The 23719-nt window shown below is 42.3% G+C and overlaps 1 protein-coding gene across 3 annotated transcripts in view; it reads left to right on the top strand.

The window, feature by feature from the left end:
- FAT3 (FAT atypical cadherin 3) overlaps positions 1-21355 on the top strand; it is a 679183-nt gene extending 657828 nt beyond the window's left edge. For 2 of the 3 annotated variants that reach the window (XM_034933534.3, XM_034933535.3), the window contains 6 exons: positions 5612-5765; positions 7617-8272; positions 11877-11990; positions 14070-14129; positions 14734-14769; positions 15369-21355. In XM_034933534.3, the coding sequence (XP_034789425.3) occupies positions 5612-5765; positions 7617-8272; positions 11877-11990; positions 14070-14129; positions 14734-14769; positions 15369-15991 (1643 nt within the window). In that variant the 3' untranslated portion in view covers positions 15992-21355. The remainder of the gene's footprint in view (positions 1-5611; positions 5766-7616; positions 8273-11876; positions 11991-14069; positions 14130-14733; positions 14770-15368) is intronic. The other variant, XM_003813776.5, reaches the window with a different exon arrangement.
- Positions 21356-23719: the final 2364 nt, after the last annotated feature.

Consider the following 23719-nt stretch of genomic DNA (forward strand, 5'->3'; position numbering starts at 1 on the left):
TTTTCATAAACAAGCCTTTTCACAGAGGCTGAACAATAGATATCACTCTTCTTTCACTAAAAAAAAAAAATCTGACCACTTTAAAAAAATTCCAATTGCTTTTCCCTCTCATTGTGTTAACATAAAACTCCTCCGAATTTAAAGTTCTAAAAGCAAGACTTCTTCCAAAAGGCTCTGCCTCCTATGCCCCAAGGGTTTGCAATCATAAGATCCTAGACAGTTTGCTGCTCTTTCTGATAAACAGAATGGGTAATGAAGTGTGGTTGTTAGAAATACAGTTCAGGACTGCAGGAGCCAGATTGCCTGGGTTCAAATCCACACCAACTTCGTGACCATGACAAAGCAATCAGCTTCTCTGTACCTCAGTTGCCTCTTCTATAGCGTGCTTCTAAATGGAGTTTTTCTGTCTTTGTATCCCCAGTGCTTGCCATAGTCCCTATTCCAGGGGTGTGCTGGTAAACCAGTTCTCTAAAAATAAAAGCCCTGATTTGTAGCATTTGCTGATGACTGCGGTGTAAGTACTTCCACCGTGGCTGATGTCAGGCTACCCGTGGTTTAACAACTGACCTGCCAAATTCCTGAATATTTAACAGTTACCTCTTGGGACCCTGTATGAGTTGGCACCAGCCACACCACCATCTATGACTTAGGCACTCAGTCAATGTGGATATGTTAATCAGCCAAGCTAGCTGCTGCATCAAGTAGTGCTAGATACTCCACAAAAGATGATGAAAACGACAAAATTCAGAAGGAACTGTAAGTAAAATTGTGCTCTAGAGGTAGTGTCTTATTTTAAATTCTGATTTTCCAAGGCACAGAGACATCAAATTGCTTCTCTGCCATCAGATCAAAAATCAGTCCCATGACCTGAGTTAGAATCCAGTTTCCATGATAGTGATTTAAATGTCCCTCAGATCTGGACAGCCCCTCCTTGACCCTCCCCTGCCCCCAGGTGCTTCTGATATAGTTTTATTTAAGAAACTGTCAGAGGCTTGCCAAAGAGGAGCTGGAGAGGGAGTTTTCGCCAAGTTTACCTACCTTGCCTTGGACTCCCCCCATTCCTGACTTCCCTCCCCATCATTGATGTGCTTTTCAGAGTCCTGTACTGTGGTTGTCTAAGATTATATTCTAAAAAAGAATCTAATTCCTCCTCCCAAGTTACTGTTTGTCTAAAGACATGCCATCATAGCCAACAACTAGCCAGGTGACACAAAGAAGCGTTTTTCCCAATCCCAGCTGCCTTCAACAATTTTCAATTCTATTAAAGTGAGCAATTTCCCAAAATGAAAAGAATAACCCCAAGTCAACATAACTTCAAGCAAGCATACCTCAGACTTCTGCCTCTACCCAGAGACCTCAGGCTGGCCTTCTGTAGACATAGCTGGCATCAACAATGGCCTTTCCTTAGGAGCTCCTTGGTCTTTCCTTGGCTTTGCATTTAAGGGCATTCTTTTTCTAATATGTATGTGTCACTCTCTGAGCCTCAGTCTCTTTCCCTCTGTGTTTCTTGCTGCCAGGAAGGCTGGGGCTGCATAGTCTCCTCCACTTGGAAATGTATAGATTTCTCTCTTGGCTCCTGCATCTGTCTCTTGAAGATAAGATTTTCTCTCTGTGAACCTATGAACATACAATCATTCTTCCTTCTGTACATGGGAGTTATCTGTAATGGGGATTCAGCAAAACATCCATGAGAGCATATGTTCATTTCAAACTATTCATTTTTAACTATCTTGTATCTGTAGAGATCAAGCTTTATAATCCCAACATCAGTCACTGACAAATTTGGAAGAGGAGAAACCCAAGAGTCCTTCAAGTAAGAGTGAGAATGGTTCCTTGCAGTAGTTACAAAAGGTCTTAGATATGGGGAAAGCCTTTTTGGCCACTTCAGGGTAAGGGTGGCAGCTTGCTGTTACAACCCCACTGCTATAGAAGTAAAGTTATTTTTAAATGAGTCATAAGCCCATAGAAGTGAGGAGAATGGGGAAGTAGACAACACCAACACAGGTTTGGAGGTGGAAGGCAGAGAGACAGGTGGTAAGGAAGAGAGAGAGAAAAGAAGCTCTTAGAGACCTAAATTCCAGCTGGTAGAAGGGACCGAATTCCCAAAAACTCGGGGGACTGAATCCCCAAAAACTCAGGAACTGGAGGCACCAGTCACTTCTGAAGGGGGAGAGATGGGGAAAAGAGCTTAAAATAAGAATTGCTCAAAACGGTTTAGAGGCAGTCAGGATTCAATCTGGATTCCCACCTTCCCTCTGCACAACCAGGCAATTGCTCCCCCAATGCTGTGGCGAGGCCTGCAGGTGATGTTGAAGTGCAGGGTCTCAGGACTGGAGCATGCCAGACACTGTGCTGTACAGGGGTTAAAGTAAATATGATGTGCTTATTGGATGCTGAAACTCACAACCACCCCTCCTCTGCCACCACCCAACCTCCCAGTATTAGAAACCAGGCCTTTACCTTCCCTCTGAACAGACGATAAGATGAGCTGTTGCCAGGGAAACTGACCATGCCAAAGCTACTGACTCAGTTTTACAGTTGCTGAGCCCCATTAATGTGCTCAGAGCTTCTCATCAGATTTCTAGTTTTCTATTGCTATACTCTTCAATGTGAACTAGTAAGTAATGGTTACAAGTAAAGAAGTCATCTCATTTGGAAGATAGAAAATGTATTAGAGTTCTTCAGAGAAGCAGAACCAATAGGAGATATATGCAGCTACTCCTCAACTTATGATGGGGTTACATCTCAATAAACTCATCATAAGTTGGAAATACCTTAAGTAAAAAATGCATCTAATACACCTAACCTACCAAACATTATAGCTTAGCCTAGCCTACCTGAAACACATTTCTACTGAATATATATTGCTTTCACACCTTCATAAAGTCAAAAAATCATAAGTTGAACAATCATAAGGCAGAGACCATTTGTGTATATACGTGAGCATGTGCACATACATATATGTGGAGAGAGACTGATTTCAAAGAATTGGCTTATGACTGAGCAGGCTGGCTGGTTGAAAATTCATGTAAGAGTTGATTTTGCAGTCTTGAATTCAAAATCTGCAGAGTAAGCTAGCAGGCTGGAAATTTGGGTAAAATTTATTCTATGTTACAGTCTTGAGGCAGGATTCTTTCTTCATAAGGCCTTGAACTGAATAATGAGGCCCACCCATATTATGGAGAGTAATATGTTTCATTTAAAGGTAACTGATTATACATTTTATCGTACCCAAGTGAGACTCACAGCTAAAAATAGAAATAAATAAATAAATTGATAACATCCACAAATACCCAAATACCTTCACTGCAACATCTAGACTAGTGTTTGACCCAACATCTGGCTACCAATAGGCTACCCAAGTTGACACATAAAGTTAAATATCACAGAGACCAAAACAAAGAAACAGAGAAAAGCAACCTGGAAAAAACTGCAGGGAGAAAACTTCATAAAAGTATTATTAATATCCTCAGACAGATAAGAGAAGATACTATAACCACAACACAGGAGCAGGATGTTATGTGTTTAAAAAAAAAAAACAAAAACTCCGCACAAAAAAAGTTCTTGGAAAATGACAAATTAATGAAATCTCAATAAAAGTGAAGGAGATAAGAAACTGTCATAAAAAGTAAAGCAAAACCTCACAGAGATGTAACATAAGAGAGAAAAAATAAAGTTAGAGGAAGGTCCAGGAGATCTGAGATCCAAAAAATAGAAGTTCCATAAAAATAGAATAGAGAAAACAAAGGAAAATAAATTACCAAAGAAATAATAAAAGAAATTTTCCTAAAGTGAAAACACAAAAATTTCCAGATTGCAAGAGCCCACTGAGTATCCAGTATTGGCTGAAAATAAACCCATATAAAGTACATCACTGCAAAATCTCAGAAAATTGGAGGCAAAAAGATCCTCCAAGATGTTAAAGAGAGGGGAAAAAAAAAACAAGTTACATACAAACTCCAAGAGCCAAAATGGCTTTGGATTTCTCAAAAGCGACATGGAGGGATTGCTTATAATTTTTTACACAACCTAACTGTCAAAGAGGTGTCAGGGCGAAGTAAAGACATGTTCAGCTATGCAAAGTCTCACAAGATTTCCTTCCTATAAACCCTTTTGGAGGAAGTAACTGTGGAATGTGTTCTAGTGAAATGAGAGAGTAAACCAAGAAATAGGAAGACAGGTGATACAGGAATCACCAGATCCAACACAGGACAGCAGGAAAGCAGGGCCAGAGGACAACATTCAGGGTGAAGCCAGTCAGAGGGCCTCAGGAGAGACTAATTCAGGGAATGAAAATACAGGGAAGCAGAGGCAACTAAACTCGGAGAGACCGGGTTGGTGAAGAGTTTCTAGTTAAATTAACAATCAATATTCAGAAATAAGCAAGCAAAAACACTGGACATTTTTAACTCCAGGGAAAACCAGTTATGCATGAATATAAAAATACAATCGAGCTTACTACATGGCTTAGCTGCAAATAACGTTTCATTGTCATCATAATGCAAACACTGCATTGACTTAACCAAAATTATAATACTACAATATATTGTGAGATAGGGGCATCACAAGAGGTGTTCCTATGTGGTGAGGCTGAAGGTTTGAAATAAAAAAAAAGCATAGTGGAAAGCTAATAGAAAATGCCTAACACTAAAATAATCACAAAAATAGTCAAATACTATGGAAGGAAATATTGAAATACCAAAAGGGATACCCAGGTTACTTCGGAGGAAGTGTAAATGGGAGAGAAGACTGCTAGTGGACAAAATAAAACTTGTAGAACTGCCTTCCTCTTTACTGTGTGCACGTATATCTGTAATTTAAAAAAACAAATCTTACGGTTTTTTTTAAAGGAGGGAAGAAAGAACACCCTTACTAGTTATTCATCCCTTCCATCTCAAGAGATAATGCATCTCGAGAGGTCGATAATGCCTCTTTCCACATCTGATATTTCATATTCTCTGTAGTGAGGATATTATATTACTACCAATTTCTGCATGATGGGCTTATGAGGGGAGAAAGTGAAAAAAATGCAAAAATCAGGATCGGACCAGGGGAGCTGGGCAAAGGCTGGAATTCCTTCCATTTCCCTGTGCCTTTGCCAATCTGGGGTTCATTTGAGTTGACAAATATCCTTTTACCTGCTCTCCCCTCATTCCCTCTCTGGGTGGGATTTCAGTACTTGGCTAAGGAGAAGGGGCACACGAGATAGGACAGTGACTCAGGAAAAGAGGTAGCATGGTATCAATAGTAAACCACTCCTGTCTGGAGACATCTGCCTTGTGCAGTAATAGTGCCGGGGAGAAAACATCTTCCTCCCCATCTTGGGTTCTGCTCTTGAAATCTGTCCCTTGGGTGGGTCTTACAGTTCTCACTAGCATTCATGTATGTGGTTAATTAGGTGAATTTTTGTGGGCTAGCAGGAAATCCCAACTGTAACTTGGCATTTTTGTGGCAAGATGTTTCAAGCAATCAATTTGCTAACCACCTTTGGAATTTGGGCCCTTCCTATGATACGGTTCAACAAAGAATTAGGAGGACATGTTATAGCTGAGTCCAAGCACTCAGCCCTAGCAGTGGCATCCATGGCTCATGAGGTCCTCTGTTTCCCCAGGCTATCAGTGTACCTGTCTCTCACAGTTTACGGGGAGAAACTGTGAATCTGAGATTACAGCCTGCTTCCCAAACCCCTGCCGGAATGGAGGATCCTGCGATCCAATAGGAAACACTTTCATCTGCAATTGTAAAGCTGGGCTCACTGGAGACACGTAAGTGAGATTACATAAGTGTCTTTCTCTACACTGTTCTTTATTGCTACAACAAACCAGTAAACAACTAATGAGGGTAAAATATTTACCACTAATAGTACAGGCAAAGGGTTAACATCTGCACGATACATATAAGGAGTGCTTTACAGGTGACTAAAATGTTAATAGGAATTATCTCTGGGTAGTAGGGTCATGAGTAATTCCTATTTTCTACTTTATGTTTCCCTATATCTTCAAAATTGTGTATGATTACTATGTAGTCTGTAACTAGGGAGAAAAGAAAGTCATCTAGGCCACCTAATATTTCTATTATAATTCGGAGGCAGACATACTACCCATTTCCGCAGAATCCATTAACTGGACTCTACGGCCTATTGTTTTTTGATCATTCTGAGATACTGAAACTTACCTTCCCTTTGCAAACCTTTCTTTCATAAGAAAGAAACAAAATTAAATATTTGCCAAAAGGAAAGAGACCGTTTTAAATTCCTAGTAAAATGCCACTTTCAGCCATCCTTGATCGTTTTAGAAGTACATGTATGTAATCTCAAGCAAGTGATATTCTAATTACAGATCAGTCTTACGTATTCATTAGAGCAAATCTCCCGAGGACTTTACCAGGAAATACTTAACTGATTTTGAATCGTTGGATGTAATTTAAAGTAATAAAGCGGCATTTATTTTTAAATACTCTGTGATTCTGACTAATTTCCGGCTGACCTCACCTCTATCTGTTCAAATTAAGTTTCGTTTGGCTACATTTTAAAAGGTAGATTACCAAAAATATAGGTGATTGGACCTTTTAAATATCAGAAAAATTGCTGAAATAGAGAAAAGTGAAAAAGAAGGTCTATGTTCTCAAATGATACTAAGCTAAGAAAGAATAAGACTGAAACACTTGCCTTATAATTATACTCAAAGTGAGTCATGGATTGCTTTAAAGAGAATAAAATTGATTTAATTATTTTTCATTAGAATACTTTAGTCATTCTTCCTGAAACTCTACATGAGTATTAGCCTTTAACATAAGCACAGAATGTTGAAGACATGTAGCCCTTTACCCACCCACCTGCAGCCCCCAGCTTCCCAGAGGGACCAAAAATTACTGTAGCCATTAGAGGAAAATGTCAGAACCAAAGACTTTCCTCTGGGGAAAACCTATAACCGATATATAGATTCACAGCTCTTTGTCTGCAATTCTACAATCCCAAAAGCTCTGAGAACTTAAAGGGTTTGGAGTATGTTAGTGGCAAACTAATTTGGTGGCAAAACCTGTTCAAAACTGTTTTGAGGCTCTTTCTACTCTTTATTTCTCTCATTTAGTGTGAATATCCATATGTTTCACTGCAGAAACACTGGTATTTTTGATTATGGGATACTACGGCCAGCACCAATTTCTGTGAGGGGGAGGAGTATTTTACATAATGCGAAAGATATGTGCTGCATGTCCTTGCTAAAACTGCACAATTTTAAATTCTGAGATGCATCTGCTTCCGCGGATTTGGAGTCCAGTACCTTTTCAATAGCATCTGTTATTCTTTCTCTTTCTCCTCCTCTCCTCTCCCACCTCAGTCTCTTCCTTCCCCCAACCCAGGTAGGAAAGGAAGACCTGGGAGAGATTGGGTTGGGAGGAACACCTTAAGGCAAGGTGATGACTTGGGGACCACAGTGGCCACAGAAATGCCTAAATTAGCTCCCCCTCCCCCCCCACCAACCATCTTTGTCCTGCTTCATCTGTACCCTTTAGGTGCATCGTTTTCTTTTAAAGATGTCTGTGTTTTCTCGAGCTCCCGTATACCAACGTGTGTGCACTGGTCCTGACGGTGGGGAGGGGCTTCTGTGTCGCCGCAGGTGTGAGGAGGACATCAATGAGTGCGAACGAGAGGAGTGTGAGAACGGAGGCTCCTGCGTGAACGTGTTCGGCTCCTTCCTCTGCAACTGCACGCCGGGCTACGTGGGCCAGTACTGCGGGCTGCGCCCCGTGGTGGTACCCAATATCCAGGCTGGCCACTCCTACGTGGGGAAGGAGGAGCTCATCGGCATCGCCGTGGTCCTCTTCGTCATCTTCATCCTGGTGGTTCTCTTCATAGTCTTCCGCAAGAAGGTCTTCCGCAAGAACTACTCCCGCAACAACATCACGCTAGTGCAGGACCCGGCCACCGCCGCCCTGCTCAACAAGAGCAATGGCATCCCGTTCCGGAACCTGCGCGGCAGTGGGGACGGCCGCAACGTCTACCAGGAGGTGGGGCCCCCGCAGGTCCCCGTGCGCCCCATGGCCTACACACCCTGCTTCCAGAGTGACTCCAGGAGCAACCTGGATAAGATCGTGGACGGGCTGGGAGGCGAGCACCAGGAAATGACCACGTTTCACCCTGAGTCGCCCCGCATCCTGACAGCCCGGCGGGGCGTGGTCGTGTGCAGTGTGGCCCCCAACCTCCCCGCCGTGTCACCCTGCCGCTCCGACTGCGACTCCATCCGGAAGAATGGCTGGGACGCGGGAACTGAGAGTGAGTAGGAAGTGGTAATGCTCACCCCTCGGTGCTTACAGGGAACCTGCAGGGGCGCTGTGCGAGGACGCTACGGGAAGGGAGAGAGACCCCGCGTGCAGAGCATTCGCTATGACATGTGCTGATGTCGAATGTGCACACCAGCTCTGGAAAATTGTCCTGGTTCTGGTTCCCATTTACAGATGGGAGAAATGAAGCTCAGAGAGGGTAACATCATGAGCCCAAGGTCAGGCAGCTAGTAAGAGGCAGTCAGTACCCCAACTCAAGTCTTCCAGGCTCCAAAACCCATCCTCTTCTCACAATAGCGGGCCACTGGTCAAAGTGCAAAAGAAAAGAAGAAAGTATACTAGTTATTGTGTATAAATTATAATAGTGTGTGTGTGTCTGGGCCTATGTACAAAGTGCAAAAAGCCACTTGAGTGATGTCCAGAAGTGTGCTCTGGAAGGCTGGAAGAAGAGAGTATTTCCAGTCTTAGAATGAAGACTTGAGAGAAGCAGAGGGACACTTCAATTGGACCATGATGAGTTAAAAAGTCTGGGGAAAGGAGAATATTCCACCGTAGGGGGACCCATGTGATCAGAAGAAAAGCAAGTCATTTCTTCCTGGCTGGAATGTAGAGACCATGAAACAAGAGGGGGATCCACAAGGCAGAAAGGTGGTCTGGGCCAGATGGAGGTGTTTGCCTCTTCACTTGGCCTCACACAGCAACATTCTAGGCACAGGGAAGAGCCACAGGTGCAAAAGTCCTGGGGTGGGAAGGAGCTTGGTGTGTAGAAGAACACAGAGGAGGTCGGTGCAGTTGGAGCTTGCGAGCACCAGAGAACGGATACATATTAACAGCAGCACTATTGCAGGTTTTTAAGTAAGTGACTGGCATGATCTAATTTACATTTTTTAAAGCTGGCTCTGGCTGATCCTAGGAGAAGAAATTGAACAGGCTTTCTTCCCAAAAAGGGAAGAAAGCAGAGAGCCAGTAAGGTACTCTCTGTGAACATCTCTGTGAGAGATTGTTTTCCCTGCTGTAGTGTCCATCACAAGGAGACTAAAGGAAGCTTTGCTGTAACCTATGACTTAATCAGGACAAATGGCTTTGTATCGCAGTAGCAGCTGTGTCCTAGGTAGCCTAGAAAGCTATGGTTATAGTACTGTGGCATATGCTGAGGGAGAAGGAGGAAACAGGAAGGTTTCAGATGGAGCTAGAGACCATGGGCAGCCAGGGAGATAAAGGTTTTCTTCATGGAGGAAGGGGATATTCCTACTGATATCTTTAAGCATGAGTAAGATTTCAGTAGGAAACTTTGGAGATGCCCTCCCAGGAACAGGAAGCAGCTCAGTGTAGAGGACAAGTAAAGGGTTACCCGAGAGATGTCTGGCTCTGTTGTTCAGGTGAGAGGTCAAGGTTAGAAGTGAAAGTTTGAACAACATCTGCGTGTAGGATGGTGGACTCTGTAGGAGGGTGAACTCACCAAGGGAACAAGAACAGAAAGGATGGTCAAACCAGGCCTCCAAAAGAACCCTGGAGATGACTACATGTGGGCTTTGGGCAGAAGGGGGGAAGCCAGGCAAGGAGACAAACACTTGCCAACAAAGAGGAGGGAAAAGGAGAGGACCCCTGTGCAGAAGCCAAGAGAATGTCAGTAAGGTCATCAGTGTTGAATGCTGTGAAACCGCCAAGGAGGACACAGGCTAAAATAGATGTATAGTGAGCTTGATGACGAGAGGAGTCAGCATCTCAAGAGCTTCTCAGTAGAGCCATCAAGGCAGAAGCCAGAATGCAAGGGTTGAGAACCAAGAGGTTTGATGAGAAAGTCAGGGCAGCAGGTGAATGTGAAGCACACTGCTGTGTGTTGCATCATCTCCTTAAACCATCATAGTGCCCCCATGTTGGTACCATTACCAGGCCATCATTCCACGGAGGAAAAAACTCCCTTCAATGGGTGAAATACGCACCTGAAGGCACCTAACTAGCAAAAGGAGAAGTTAGGATTAAAACCTGTGCTCTTACCAGCACTGTTCTTGGGAGCTTTGGCAGGAAGGAGGGTGAGCGGTATTAGAGGAAGAGGATTTCTTGGTGATAACAGAGGGCCAAGAATGAATTCTTTCTATTCTAGTGCTGCCCCAACATGCTATCTGCTGATTGTCTTTCTGTAGACACATGTATTTTAAGCAGTTGCCCTTGAATTTCAGCCGTAAATATACTCCCTCTCAAATTATCTGTTGAGTTAGACTCCACTGTAATCTTGCCAATCCACTAGCTAATAGGCTCTTTTTTATTTAGCAATAAAAAAGGGGGGAGTTAATAAATGAAGGAGTGGAGAAAGGAGTTTTATGCTCAGCACTTCATTCACCAGAGTGGATTATTTGTCATTTCCTTCCTTGTGTTCAGGGCTAAGCTTGTGCACACCTTGTGGTTTTCTGAAGCTCATCGTCATATTTTCTGCAACATGGCTGTTAGGAGGTGAATGTCTCCCTGGCATATCTCTCCACTTACATCGGTCGTTTAGCCAACTCCTGTGGCCTCAGCCTCTGACAGCAGATGCAGAGCCACCATGCCTGTTCCTGACACCACCCTTTTTGGAAGAAACGTGATTTCTGTGGCCACGGAGAGGAACAAATGTTCCCTTAATCACAAGTCTGTATCTCTTTGTACCATTGCGTTACATGATGATTTGCAGCTCTTCCTGGTGATCACTGCCCTCACTCCTTGCTGATGTGACAGCTTTATTTCCAGAATTCACCTCAGGCCAAAACTCACATTTCCCCCCAAAGTATTGTTGGGTTGTATTGAATACATTTCCTTCTTTGTTAAGCAAGGCAGAGTTAGCTGGTGAGACAATTTCTGGGCTACTAATTCATTTTGCACTTGACAACCTCAAGATATAGGCTGTTTTTATTGCTTCCTTTAGTCCATCAAATAAGAAAGTAGCCCTGGTGTATGTGTGTGTGTGTGTGTGCACGCATGTGCATCTGTGTGTTTCTGACTGTCTTTGTACGGTAAAGAAGGAGGACATATGTGGTTAAGGGCATATCCACACCACTGCCAGCCCTCCTACCTGACACAGGGTGCAGAACATGGTCACTCCCAAAAATGATACAATGCTGCCCTCTAGAAGGCAAAGCTGAAAATTCCGCTTACTGTCCAGAGATGGAAGTTAGGATAAATGTAAAGGCATTCTTGCCTATAAAATATTTATATCCCATTTTAAAAGTTATCTCATTTAACCTGGTGTTGACACCTCATCAGTTCATGTAAATGATGTAAATTAACTCTGAATGGCAAAGAGCAATGCAGCCACTTCATCCCCATTTCACTCTTCACTCAGTTGCTTCACTTTGAGGAAGGAACAGCTACTTTTGGCTGTCAGCTGTTTGGAAGCTCATTTACTATGGGCTAAGGGTTTCGAATCCATAATGTAAATCACTTGATTGACAGACCTTTGCCCCCAGTGGCACAGTCAATTTTCTACTGTGGAGCTAAATTATTTTCTCTAAGCAAATGAAAGTGCCTCGAGAAGTGAACTAGCTGGGAGGGGGTGGGTGGGACTGGAAATAGGCACAAGGTAACCAGTGTAATTTCTGCTTTCTCTTTCACTGTCCATGAAGACAAAGGGGTTGATGACCCGGGAGAAGTGACCTGCTTTGCAGGTAGTAATAAAGGCAGCAACTCTGAAGTTCAGTCCCTCAGCTCCTTCCAGTCAGATTCTGGTGACGACAATGGTAAGAAGTCATCAGATTTGTTCGGAGCGGGTGGGTTCTGCTTCCTGTTCTGGAAGACCATGGTTGGGAGGAGGGTGGTGAAACTGGCTTTGTTTCTCAACCTGTTCATGGGCTTTTGAGCGTGTTCACCAGGTCCCTGGTTTACTCCATTGTTGGGTGTCATTGCCAAAGGAGCCCCCATTGAGCTGTAGCTGTGAGCAGGCCCAGAGATCTGTATCAGGGGTTGATGAAGTTACCCTGGGCCTCCAGTAGTGAGTCCTCTTTTATTTGGTTTGTGGTGGAACTACTTCATCCCAAATGATATTCTCTAGCAGACAGAGTAATTTCTTTCTTTTTTTATTTTACCAGTGATCTCTTCCCTCTTCACTGTACATCCAACATCCCCATCATTAGAAATTAGTTCAGAGACAAAAACCTTCTTATAGAACCAGTGGAATCTTCATTCAATTGAATCCCCCTTATAATCATTTGGGTTATGGGCTGTTGGAGAATTTATTAAAAACTGTGAAGCAGCTCCTTAGAAAAATGCACATACACCCAAAATGTTGCATGCAATTTCTCATGGTTCACAGACTTTGTTGACACTCCAAAGCTGCTACCTCTACCTCTTGTGAACTTATGCTTATGGAGAGGGTGCTAATGTTGGACTGGGTTTTCTGAGCTGAGGAACCAGCTTCGGAGGATGGGTTGTTCTCCCCAGGGCAGGGGAGGGAAGCAGGAACAGTCATAAAACAGTGAGTGTTTTCAACCTGCTGGGTAAACTAAGAATAATTTCAAACAGTCATCTACAGAGACAAGCAGCCTTACCTTAGGTCATTTTCCCATTTGTCAGCAACTAGCAACAAATGGATACTTATTAATTTATGTAATCATTCAATCTATAAATCCTTGCTGAATTTTTTTGCATGTGCTGAGTCCTTTTCCCAGAGTACAAAATGAGAAAGGCATAGCCCTTGCCTTCAAGGCAAATACAGAAACAGGTGAGCTCCAAGACCATAGAAGCAGTCATGGAAGTAAAAGAGCCTATTTTCATCACCACTTTCAAATGATGGCACTTCTGAGAAGTGCAGATGCCTTCAGTGTATCTGTCTACTGGGACAACAAATCACCTAACAGTGGATTTTTTCTGACCATTATCGGAAGGTCAAAGACACACTCCCAGATCTGTCTGCCTTGATGTATCCTCTTTTCCTCCTCCCTAGCCAGAAGAAAAGCTGTGGCTAGTTTGCACTTTATATAGAAGTACCTAAGAATATAGAGTCCAGACTCCAGGCAGCAGCTCCAACAATGATGCCTAGTTAACTGTTCTCATGGGCTCTTCTGCTGTGTGCACCCTGAGGATCACACTCTTGCCCTTTTAGGGTTAACCTTCCAAGTTGGTCCCAAATGAGGCAGGTGGTGTTAGGAACTTTCATCAAATTGGTTTTAAGCCTGATCACCTCTCCACAAGCCGTTGTACTGAGCATTAAGGCAACCCATATAGACCACAGATATCTCCTTCTCTATTCTAATTATTCGAGAGGCCAAATGCTGACTTCTGTCCACACTTTACTGGTGGGAGCTAGGCCTTGGGTCGTTCTGGGCTGTCAGTGGCATTATGTGACCGTGAAGCCATCAACCCTGCAAAGGTTATCCTCTATCACTGGCATTTGGTTCAGAGCAGCATGACTGACCAACAAATAATTATCCCCGGAAATAGTGAGGTCTTCCTCTGAGAGCCTTTGGGAGTTGTTAATGATAAATTAGCAAGAGCTTGATGAGCCACTGCCTTCCTAAATTGATTTTGCTGAGTCATGAGGGGTGACTTTATGACTCAGCAATCATGACCTATCCTGCCTTTCAGGAGGACTGGCGTTGGATTTGCTGCCATTTATCTTCCATTCCACAAATCCCAGGACCCTCTAGATAAAGGCGTCCACTGATACACTCCCTGACAGATTGTGGGGAGGCTTTGGGTGTTTGCATGCCGCACCTTCATTGTTGCTGTTGTTGTTGTTGTTAAAATAAGGTGTGTTTAAAATATACAACTAACCTGAAGCTGTCCTTCCCCTCCCTCCAACTTCTTTTCCTGACCACAAGCCTCCATAGTGACTGTCATTCAGCTTGTCAACAATGTAGTTGACACTATAGAGAATGAAGGTATTTACTTTTTTTCTTCCATAGCATTTCTTGAAATTTTGCTTCCTTGTTACTTTGGACTAGGAGTGATTTTAATGGATTGGCCACAGAGGGGGCAATAAACAGCTGGTTTCTGATGAGATGTGGGATATTTATGGATCTGTTTTAAAATTAAAAAAAAAAAACCCAGTTCATAATTTGTAAAAAATATATAAGGTACACTCTTTATAAAATCCCTTTCAAGAAAAGAGCACCCAATTAGTTGCAATCCAGACTAATACTAAATTTATCTTTATATTCAACATGTGTTCATTGAGCACCTATTATGAGCTGGGAATCCTTAAGAAATCATTCACAGCTGCAATATTATGGATACTTATTTCAACCACGTAACTTTTATTAGTAACTTAATAAAATCAGGGCCTGGCATAAATGTGATTTATCTGTTTTGTTTTGCTTTGTTTTTTTCCTAAATAACAATGGGAAGAAATAAAAAAGGCTAAACTTAGTCGTAGCCCACAGGCCTTTAGGAGCATGTTTTTAAAAGTCATCTCAAATGTTCTGTTTTATCCCTCTTCACATGGTTTGGACTGTCAGTTTTACTTTTCACTTTGTATTTAAACAGTGTCTGTCATGGACCAAGGACAGAACTACAACCGAGGTGACTGTGCCGCAACCCTAGCATAACTTTGTGTGTGTGTGTTTTGAATTGCTGAGTTCATTCTTACCCTGTTCCTGTGCCTCTGCCCTGATCTGAATTTTGCATGTCTCAGGTGTCTCGTGCGCTCAGTATTGGAGGTGAAAGCTCCACCAGCATTCCCCTCCTAGCCTCATCCTCTGTGCGTGTGTTTCACCCATTTGCCTGCACGCCTTCCTGCCTCCTGTGGTCCACAGCACAGCTGATGGACCTCTCTGCAAGCATGTTGCCAGTCTGGCTCTGCAATAGCATGTGGCTAGGAAGAGGGAGTGGGGACAGTACTCAGGGGTCCTGGAGCTGTCTCCTCGGCGTGCCCTCGCTCTTCGTCTCATGGCATGGCTGAGTGTGAGGCTCTGCAGCAACCAGGCATCAACCTGTCAGAGTTGCCATCGCCTTGTTCTCCACAGGCCAAAGCATGGCTGGCCCCATAGACCCTTGTAAGAAGCTTCTTAGGGTTTCTTGGATGCTAAAAATTGCATGTCAGGTCCCTTCCCTGCTCCTTTCCCAGCGAAGCGCCAACTCCAGTCTGGAGGAAATTAACTGTCATGGTTTTTCCCTTGCAGCCTATCACTGGGACACCTCTGATTGGATGCCAGGGGCCCGCCTGTCGGACATAGAGGAAGTGCCCAACTATGAGAACCAGGATGGAGGGTCTGCACACCAGGGGAGCACACGGGAGCTGGAGAGCGATTACTACCTGGGTGGTTATGACATTGACAGTGAATACCCACCCCCTCATGAAGAGGAGTTCTTGAGTCAGGACCAGCTGCCTCCTCCTCTCCCGGAGGACTTCCCAGACCAATATGAGGCCCTGCCACCCTCCCAGCCTGTCTCCCTGGCCAGCACACTGAGCCCAGACTGCAGGAGAAGGCCCCAGTTTCATCCTAGCCAGTATCTCCCTCCTCACCCATTCCCCAACGAAACGGATTTGGTGGGCCCGCCTGCCAGCTGTGAATTTAGTACTTTTGCTGTGAGCATGAACCAGGGCACAGAGCCCACAGGCCCAGCAGACAGCGTGTCTCTGTCCTTGCACAATTCCAGAGGCACCTCATCCTCGGATGTGTCTGCCAACTGCGGCTTTGACGATTCCGAAGTAGCCATGAGTGACTACGAGAGCGTGGGAGAGCTCAGCCTCGCCAGCCTTCACATTCCCTTTGTGGAGACTCAGCACCAGACTCAAGTGTAGACATCACATCTTGGGTACTTCACCCTGTTTGTTACAGAAAAGTGGAAGCAGATTGGCTGGGCTTCTGTCCCAGTGGAGCGTTGTCTGTGGAATGAGAAGGGAATACTGTATTTTTCCACTAGAAACTTCTTCACAAGTCATACTGTCCCAACAAGCAAGCTTGATTCCAGTTGGGTGAAAATGAAAGGCTCAGAAATTGTTTTTGAGAGGTGACTGGTAATCCTTGATGTAGGTACCTATGTTCACAGCTAAAAATGCAAAGAGGGAAAAATTATTTCACCCACTAAGTTATACAGCCAGTCTCGTGTGGCTTTGTGCAGTATTGTGCCCTGGAAAGTGTTACAGCATCAGTCCTTGCAGTATTAAAAACTGGCAACAATCAAAGAGGCATTGTTGCATGTAATTTTGAGCCAATGAAATGAAAATAGTAGTAATGATTGTTGGAAAAGTTAGTCTCTTAGGCGAAAGAGAAGAGAAACAAATATTATTAAACAAACCAGAAAATGGGCTGAAGCCTTTTAAATCAACTCTATTTTTTTGATAAGCTGCCCAATTTTCAGCTATAAAATTAGGCTTGAATAACATGTTTAGTATGCTCAGTTATTTCTGTTTGTTTGTGTTAAGCATCCAATCTAATATAGTTGGGTTTTATGATCTTCGAGAAAGGTATCAATGAAGAGCAACATGAGGCTTTTTGGGTTCCATTTGGTGGGTGGGGGAGGAAGTTAAAGTTGTTTGAACATTAGAAAGGATGTGATTATCTGGTTGGTTTTGTGTTTTCTGGTAAATATTCCAGTTGGTAAATCTAACATTGCTACAGAAGTTGGCTTTGTTCATATAGCTTCTCTACAATTAGATATTTTTAGAAGTTTAAGCAAAACTCACAAATTCAGGGGGAAAAAAAGAAAAAACGATACCTTCAAAGTTTGCGGCCTAGATAATCACAATTCTTCATAATGCAGAGGAAAGGTGTCTGTTATTCTAAATCGGTAGCGTCACCATTATAAATACAATTATGTTAAGAAAAGAGGAAAGTAGACTAGTTATTGTGTATAAATTATAATAGTGTGTGTGTGTCTGGGCCTATGTACAAATATGTGCTTGCACTCAGTAAGGCTGCTCTTGAGGAAAGCTAATGTGAAGGTTTTGGGAAATGGACCATGTTGAAAATTCTGCCGGCGAGCATGGCATACCTTTCAATTTCTCTGATCTCTATGGTGTTAGAGAAACATCAAATGCCATATTTTACTCTGGTTCAGTTAACTTTATTTTGGTACTGCCAAGGAAGCAAAATTGTGCTTTTTTTTTTTTTCCTCAAGACAGAGTCTTGCTCTGTCACCCAGGCTAGAGTGCAATGGCGTGATCTCAGCTCACTGCAATCTCCACCTCCTGGATTCAAGCAATTCTCCTGCCTCAGCCTCCCAGGTTGCTGGGGTTACAGGTGTGTGCCACCACGCCTGGCTAATTTTTTGTATTTTTAGTAGAGATGGGGTTTCACCATGTTGGCCAGGCTGGTCTCAAACTCCTGACCTCGTAATCCACCTGCCGTGGCCTCCCAAAGTGCTGGGATTACAGGCATGAGCCACCGTGCCCAGCCCAAAACTGTGCTTTTTAAAAACAGTATTTTGTTATAATTTTCCAGAACTTACCTCTGTTTTAAAAGTGTGTAATGTTTGATTACACCCTGGGATTCCCTTCTCATCTGTGGGCTTTGGCCATGATTTCCAAAATTAACAGGAGAATCATTCCACTGGAAATATAACAATCCAGTCCTCAAAACTGAAAGTTGACAGGTTGAGGGACTTTCCTTTTTTGCTTCAATCAGATTACGGCTGCCTGTGCAGTGGCCATGGTAAATATATGCATATTTGCACTATCTGCTTAATGAGCAAATCTGTGTCCACAGTTTCTGATGACATATGGCATTGGTGTGTAAATTGTACTGTCCCTAGTCTGTGCATTATTCACTCAGACATATTTTTAGTTATTTAAATTGCGTTTAATCCCCTTACTTCTTTTTTATGAGTCAGTGTTTCTGAATGTTTATGCAAAAAAAAAAAAATCCTTTTTCATTCCCAAACTTTCTAAGTAAGTGGATACACTTCACAAGTTTTTCAGCCTTTCTCTTCCTGTCTCTTGGTCAGACCTACTCATGGAGGTATTATCCACACTGTGGTCTTGAAATAAATGAATTTCACTAAGGCTGCTTTCGAGAACAAAGTCTTTGGTATTTTTCTTATGTAAGAAGCACATTTGCAAGAATCATGGAAAAAAATGACAAACTAATGGCCTAGAATAGAGTGACTGCTACACTTTAAGTAATGCAATGACATAAAAACCATCAAAGTAAAACCAACATTTCATTTCTTGCCCCCAGGAAATACTAGAATGAGATTAATGCTGATGAGTCCCTACTGCTTACACAGCATCTCTTTGAGGGAGAATGCCTGACTGACACAGTAATGAAAGAATAAATAGATCCTAATGCAGTCATGAAGCCACTGAAGAAAATTGTGCCCACCCTTTGCTGTGACCTATATAAAATATCTCTTTCTTTGGGATATCATCCCCTGATTTTCTGCAGAATAGCTCTGCAGCTAAATATATACCAGGCAAGCATGTATTGTGTTTTGATTTATTATCTTTAAACACATGATATCTCTTCACTTTTTGGAAAGTTAGATTTCTCTGTAGATTATGAAATGCTTTGCAGTCAGGCCAAGATGCTACTAGGTGGGGATGATCACTAATTCAAAAAAGCTGGAAGAATCCTATTTGCTAGTCCAAACTCCTTATTTTATCAAAGAGGAAACATACCCAGAGAGGGAAAGAGAGTTGCCCAAGCCCACAGAGGAAGTTAATTCGCTTAACAAGGAGTAGAACCCATCCATCCGGCCAATATTCTTTTTGCATCATATTGTTCACCCCTACACTGCCTTGAGCATGGGAGTCACCTGGTTCTGATGGACCCTCTGACTTCCACCATTCCTTCTTTGGAATATGCTATAAAAGAAAATTCATGGAGAATATTTTTCTGAAGGCCTCATGATCTTATGTTTCCTTGCAGTCCCCCTAGGGAGAGGGGTTATAGAATTCATACATTTCTGTAGACATTCATCGAAATGCTGCTTTTGCCAAATGAATGTTTGTATAATAGGGATGAAATGATAATTAGAGAGTTCAGCTCAGACCAGTCATCAGTTGTAGTGAAACTTTGATTATACTGTTACCTACTGGTTGCATTTTTGGTTTTGGTTTTGCATTTTTTTCTTCCCACAAACACTGGCTACTCTTTGTCCTACCCCCTCCACCATGATGAACCATGTGGAAACTATTTAAATCAATTAACGTCTTTCTCATTTTTCGAACATGTATGTGCCACCTCCTGGAAGCCATTTCCCATAATCTGTTGTAGGCACTTTACTAGTATTGCACACATTCTGGTTAGGTTGAGAATAGCTAGACTCTTGGTGCTCGTCATATAGTAAGCAAGAACTTGGGAGTAATAAAAGGTGAATAAAGTGCATGCTTCATTTATTCCCTTTCCTCTATGAATATTTTGCTGCTGCGTTCTAGTCTATGCCAGCTTTCCATGTACCCTTGGCCTGCCTATTCATGAAATGCCATATAAAAGACTTAGGAACATGAGTAGGTGGTCCATGCTTTGAGGTTCATCCAATTAGGGAATCAATGTGAAAGCCTGGAAAGGGAACTAGTTTCTGGGATTTGCCTGGAACTTCCCTTGGACATTACTAGCACATTCTGGAAAAAAAGCAAGTTGAACATATCTACCATCAGTCCTCTCCTACTTACTTCCCACCCCACCCTATCCACTACCCCCACTGATGCTATGTTTGCATCATCAAAGTCAGGGGAATTGAGAAAAGAGATTATCAAAATAAATTATTAAAATCCAGAAAACAGTTTTATGTGAAGTAATTCAGGAAGATCTAGTGTTCATTTTGCATGGATTGTCCAGATAATTGGCTCTTCACTCCGCTGCCTTCCCAGTGCACAGGTATTGCTAAAGTGGTTAGGCTTTAATGTTTTATGTTTTTAGTTTCAAACTATGGGAAATGGAGATTTGAAGAGGCATTTATTCCTTGTCATCATTTTGTGTGCTCTGTGAGAAGGTGGTTATATGTTTTTGCTGGTTTGTGTCCCACAGTGTTCAACTGCACATTATTCTGATGAAAATCCACAATGTCTTTGAGCTTCTGGTTGTGTAATGCTGGGGTTTAAAGTCACCATTTGTGGGTTTGGCATCAATTAATATTTAGCCAACTGGCTAAAAGATAGGAAAAGAATATGATATTTCTTTCCTTATGTAATAATGAAAAGCAATAATTACAAGTAGGTAATAATACACAAAGGCCATAATTAGTCTCTTCTAGTGTTTAGAATGCACTTGAGAATCGTAGAGTCATTTGGAGCGTGTTTGGACCAATTCGTATGTACTGTAGTACCCTTCTGGCAAACAAATACCTGAATTGCTACTATTTAACAATCTTATGAGCCCACACTACTGCATTTTGGGAGTGGCAAATGTGTTTGGAAATGGAAGCAGTTCTTTTTAAGCACTGTATCAGAGAGATTGTCTTGTACATTTGCCTGTTGCAAACAGGCTGGTTTGTAAAAGATGTATGTTTTGGTGTTTGAAATGTTTATAAAATTGTATATAAATGGTTTCAATTTTCCAGGCTTTTGTAGATACTATATTTGATGCCTATCAGGATGCTTTAATTTGGGGGGTCGAATATAATTGTAAGTCATCCACGCTGTTGGTCTGCAAACTTTTGAGGTAACTACACACACACACACACACACAGAAGGATTTTAGATTTGAAAATGATGTTTTTTACTCATTTCAAAATGTACTGTAACCTTTCTTTGGTTCTTACTGTTTTCATTTAACTTTCTCTGTTTTCAAGAAAAATTGTCTTTATTGACATTTGTAAAAAAGAATGTGTTTTGCCCAGTTATTAAGTATTTTATTTTTATGCAATTTCAGAATCACAATGAGGTATGTCATTTCTTCATGTACATGCACATTCACCTCAACTTGCACACACATCACACACCAAACCTTATGCAAAGGGGAAAGCTAACACTTAGAGTGGATTTTGTCCCTTAAGGAAATGGATTGTTCCTGCATATATTGCTGGTGGCAGTATTCAGTCTTGTGTTCTTTTTCTTAAAAAAAAAGAAAAGAAAAGAAAAAAAAAACAAAAGCAAACAAAAAAAAAAGACAGCCAAAAAAAAGAAACAACAACAACAAAAAAAACACAACAGTGTACAGGTTTGTAACTGCCAAAATTTGATGGTTAAAACAAGTTTTCAAGTAAAAAGAAAAAAATGAAACTAGCAATTGTGTTGACTCTTTTTAAGTGTTTCCTTTTCTTTGTCTTTAGTTCATTGCTCGCATGGTATTTAGAGGGTGTATTCCACAGGGCATGGTAGAAAGACGTGGTACAGAGCAAAAAAGCTCTTTAGCCCTAGTCTACCTCTCAAAGAGAGGGGTCTCTGGTCTGAAAGGGACATTTTAGTTTTGTTGTGTTAGTGTGGCTTCCCCAACCCCCTGAGACTTTTTACCTCCAGAAAAACTTCTATCTGTCCTGGTACACATGTTGAAATCTTACGTAACTTCTTACTGAGCACACGCCTTGTGAGATTTTTCCCTGGTGGGAAAATTGAAAAGAGTGCTGGAGGCTTGAACAAATAAAGATCATCGAGTCCTACATCTGTGGAAATCTAAGCACATCCCCACCTCTTCTAGACAGCAGCTCCAGCACTCCTCTCCCTCAAAAATAAATAAATAAATAAATAAGGTTTTTTCCAAAAGTTTTCCAAAGGTTTGGGGCACAATTGAGCTTTCCTCCAAAAAGCTCCAGAAAATGTTCCATATGGAGTGAAGGTCTGTTAAAATATACACAGAAGAGGTTAGAGACAGGGAGTAGGGCTCAAATTGATACAGCTGACCTTGAGCAAGGCAGGTTTGAACTGCACAGGTACGCTTAAGCGCAGATTTTCTTCTGCCTCTGCCCCCCCGAGACAGCAAGATCATCCACTCCTTTTCCTCCTCCTCTTCTGTCCACTCAATGTGAAGACAATGATGATGAAGAACTTTATAGTGATCAACTTCCACTGAATGAATAGTAAATATGTTTTCTCTTCCTTGTGATTTTCTTAATAACATTTTCTTTTCTCTGGCTTACTTCATTGTAAGAATATGGAAAATAATACATGTAACATACAAAATATGTGTTAATCAACTGTTTATGGTACTGGTCAGGCTTCTAATCAACAGTGGGCTATCAGTAGTTAAGTTTTGGAGTCAAAAGTTATGCATGGGTTTTTACTATGAGTGGGTTGGCGCCCCTAACACCCATGCTGTGCAAGAGTTAATTGTAATTTGCAGAAGTGACATCACAAGGAGTTAGCGTGGGACCAGGAAGAACTCCAGAAAGGGAGGAATGCCCTCTGCCTTGCCTCTGCAGTCTGCGCACAAGCAAGGAAAGGCCCCTCTATGGACCTCGCTGGCCGCCGCCACAGTGTGTCCCTACCTGCGCCAGCAGCAGAGCTCCACCTGCCCCACCCAACCAGGATCCTGGAACTGTGTGGCCACTCCCTGGGGAATGGCCCCTAGCTACATATTCACCTACTCTTTGCTTGAAATCTATGTTGATTTCCAGAGCTCATCTTTGGCAGTACTCACCGCACTGCAGTTCTCTGGATGCTTGTCTGTTCCCCCAGGTAAATGTTTCACAAACTTCTGAAAGAGGAAGAGCACCAATCTGTTGCCTCTGCCAATTTCCATTGTATAAATACTCCGATCATGGCTGATTTCAGGCTACCAAAGTAATAGGAACTAGTTCACAAAATTCCTGACAGTCTAACAGTCAGCTCTCACAAGCCAGTGTGAGCTGACTCCAGCACACCCAGGCTCCCCCATACACTAGTAGCCGTTTGAGATGGAGTCATGTCTTTTCTTTTTATGCCAGATTCCCAGTACCTATGTGGTCTTCGTTTTTAATTGGAAAACTAATCAATGATGTTTCCAGATAAATTTCCTTGTCCTCTTAAAACCTACCTAATTTTAGTAAATTTGGCAACTTCAGTGAGAAGGATTTAGAGGGGCAAGTGGAAGTCTCCTGCCTTTCAACCTCACACCACAGTGATGTGTTCATAAATTAAGCATCAGGAAAATATTGATGACTATGTCTATCATGTGGCCATCCTTAGCAGAAAGAGAATTATCGTAAATCTCCATCCATGCCTCAGAACTGATAGAGCAATTCAGAGGTGTCAATTAAGAAATAGCATTGATTGGCTGGGTGCAGTGGCTCACGCCTGTAATCCCAACACTTTGGGAGGCCAAGGCAGGAGGATCACTTGAGGCCAGGAGTTAAATCAGCCAGAGCAACACAGCAAGACCCCATGTCTGCAAAAACTTTAAAAAAAAATTAGCCAGGTACGGTGGAATATGCTTGTAGTCCTAGCTACTCAGAAGGCTGAGGTGGGAGGATTGCTTGAGCACGGGAATTCAAGGCTGCAGTTAGCCATGTTCATGCCACTGCATTCTAGCCTGGTTGACAGAGCAAGACCCTGTCTAAAAAAAAAAAAAAAAAAAAAAAAAAAAAAAAAAAAAAAAAAATTAAATAGTATTGATCTCTTGTGGGGAGAGGAAAAGAAAAAACATTTTATGTCTATCTTCATTCTCTGTTGGTT

This window comes from Pan paniscus, chromosome 9, assembly GCF_029289425.2.
Source record: "Pan paniscus chromosome 9, NHGRI_mPanPan1-v2.0_pri, whole genome shotgun sequence".
In the NCBI taxonomy this organism is placed as follows: Eukaryota; Metazoa; Chordata; class Mammalia; order Primates; family Hominidae; genus Pan; species Pan paniscus.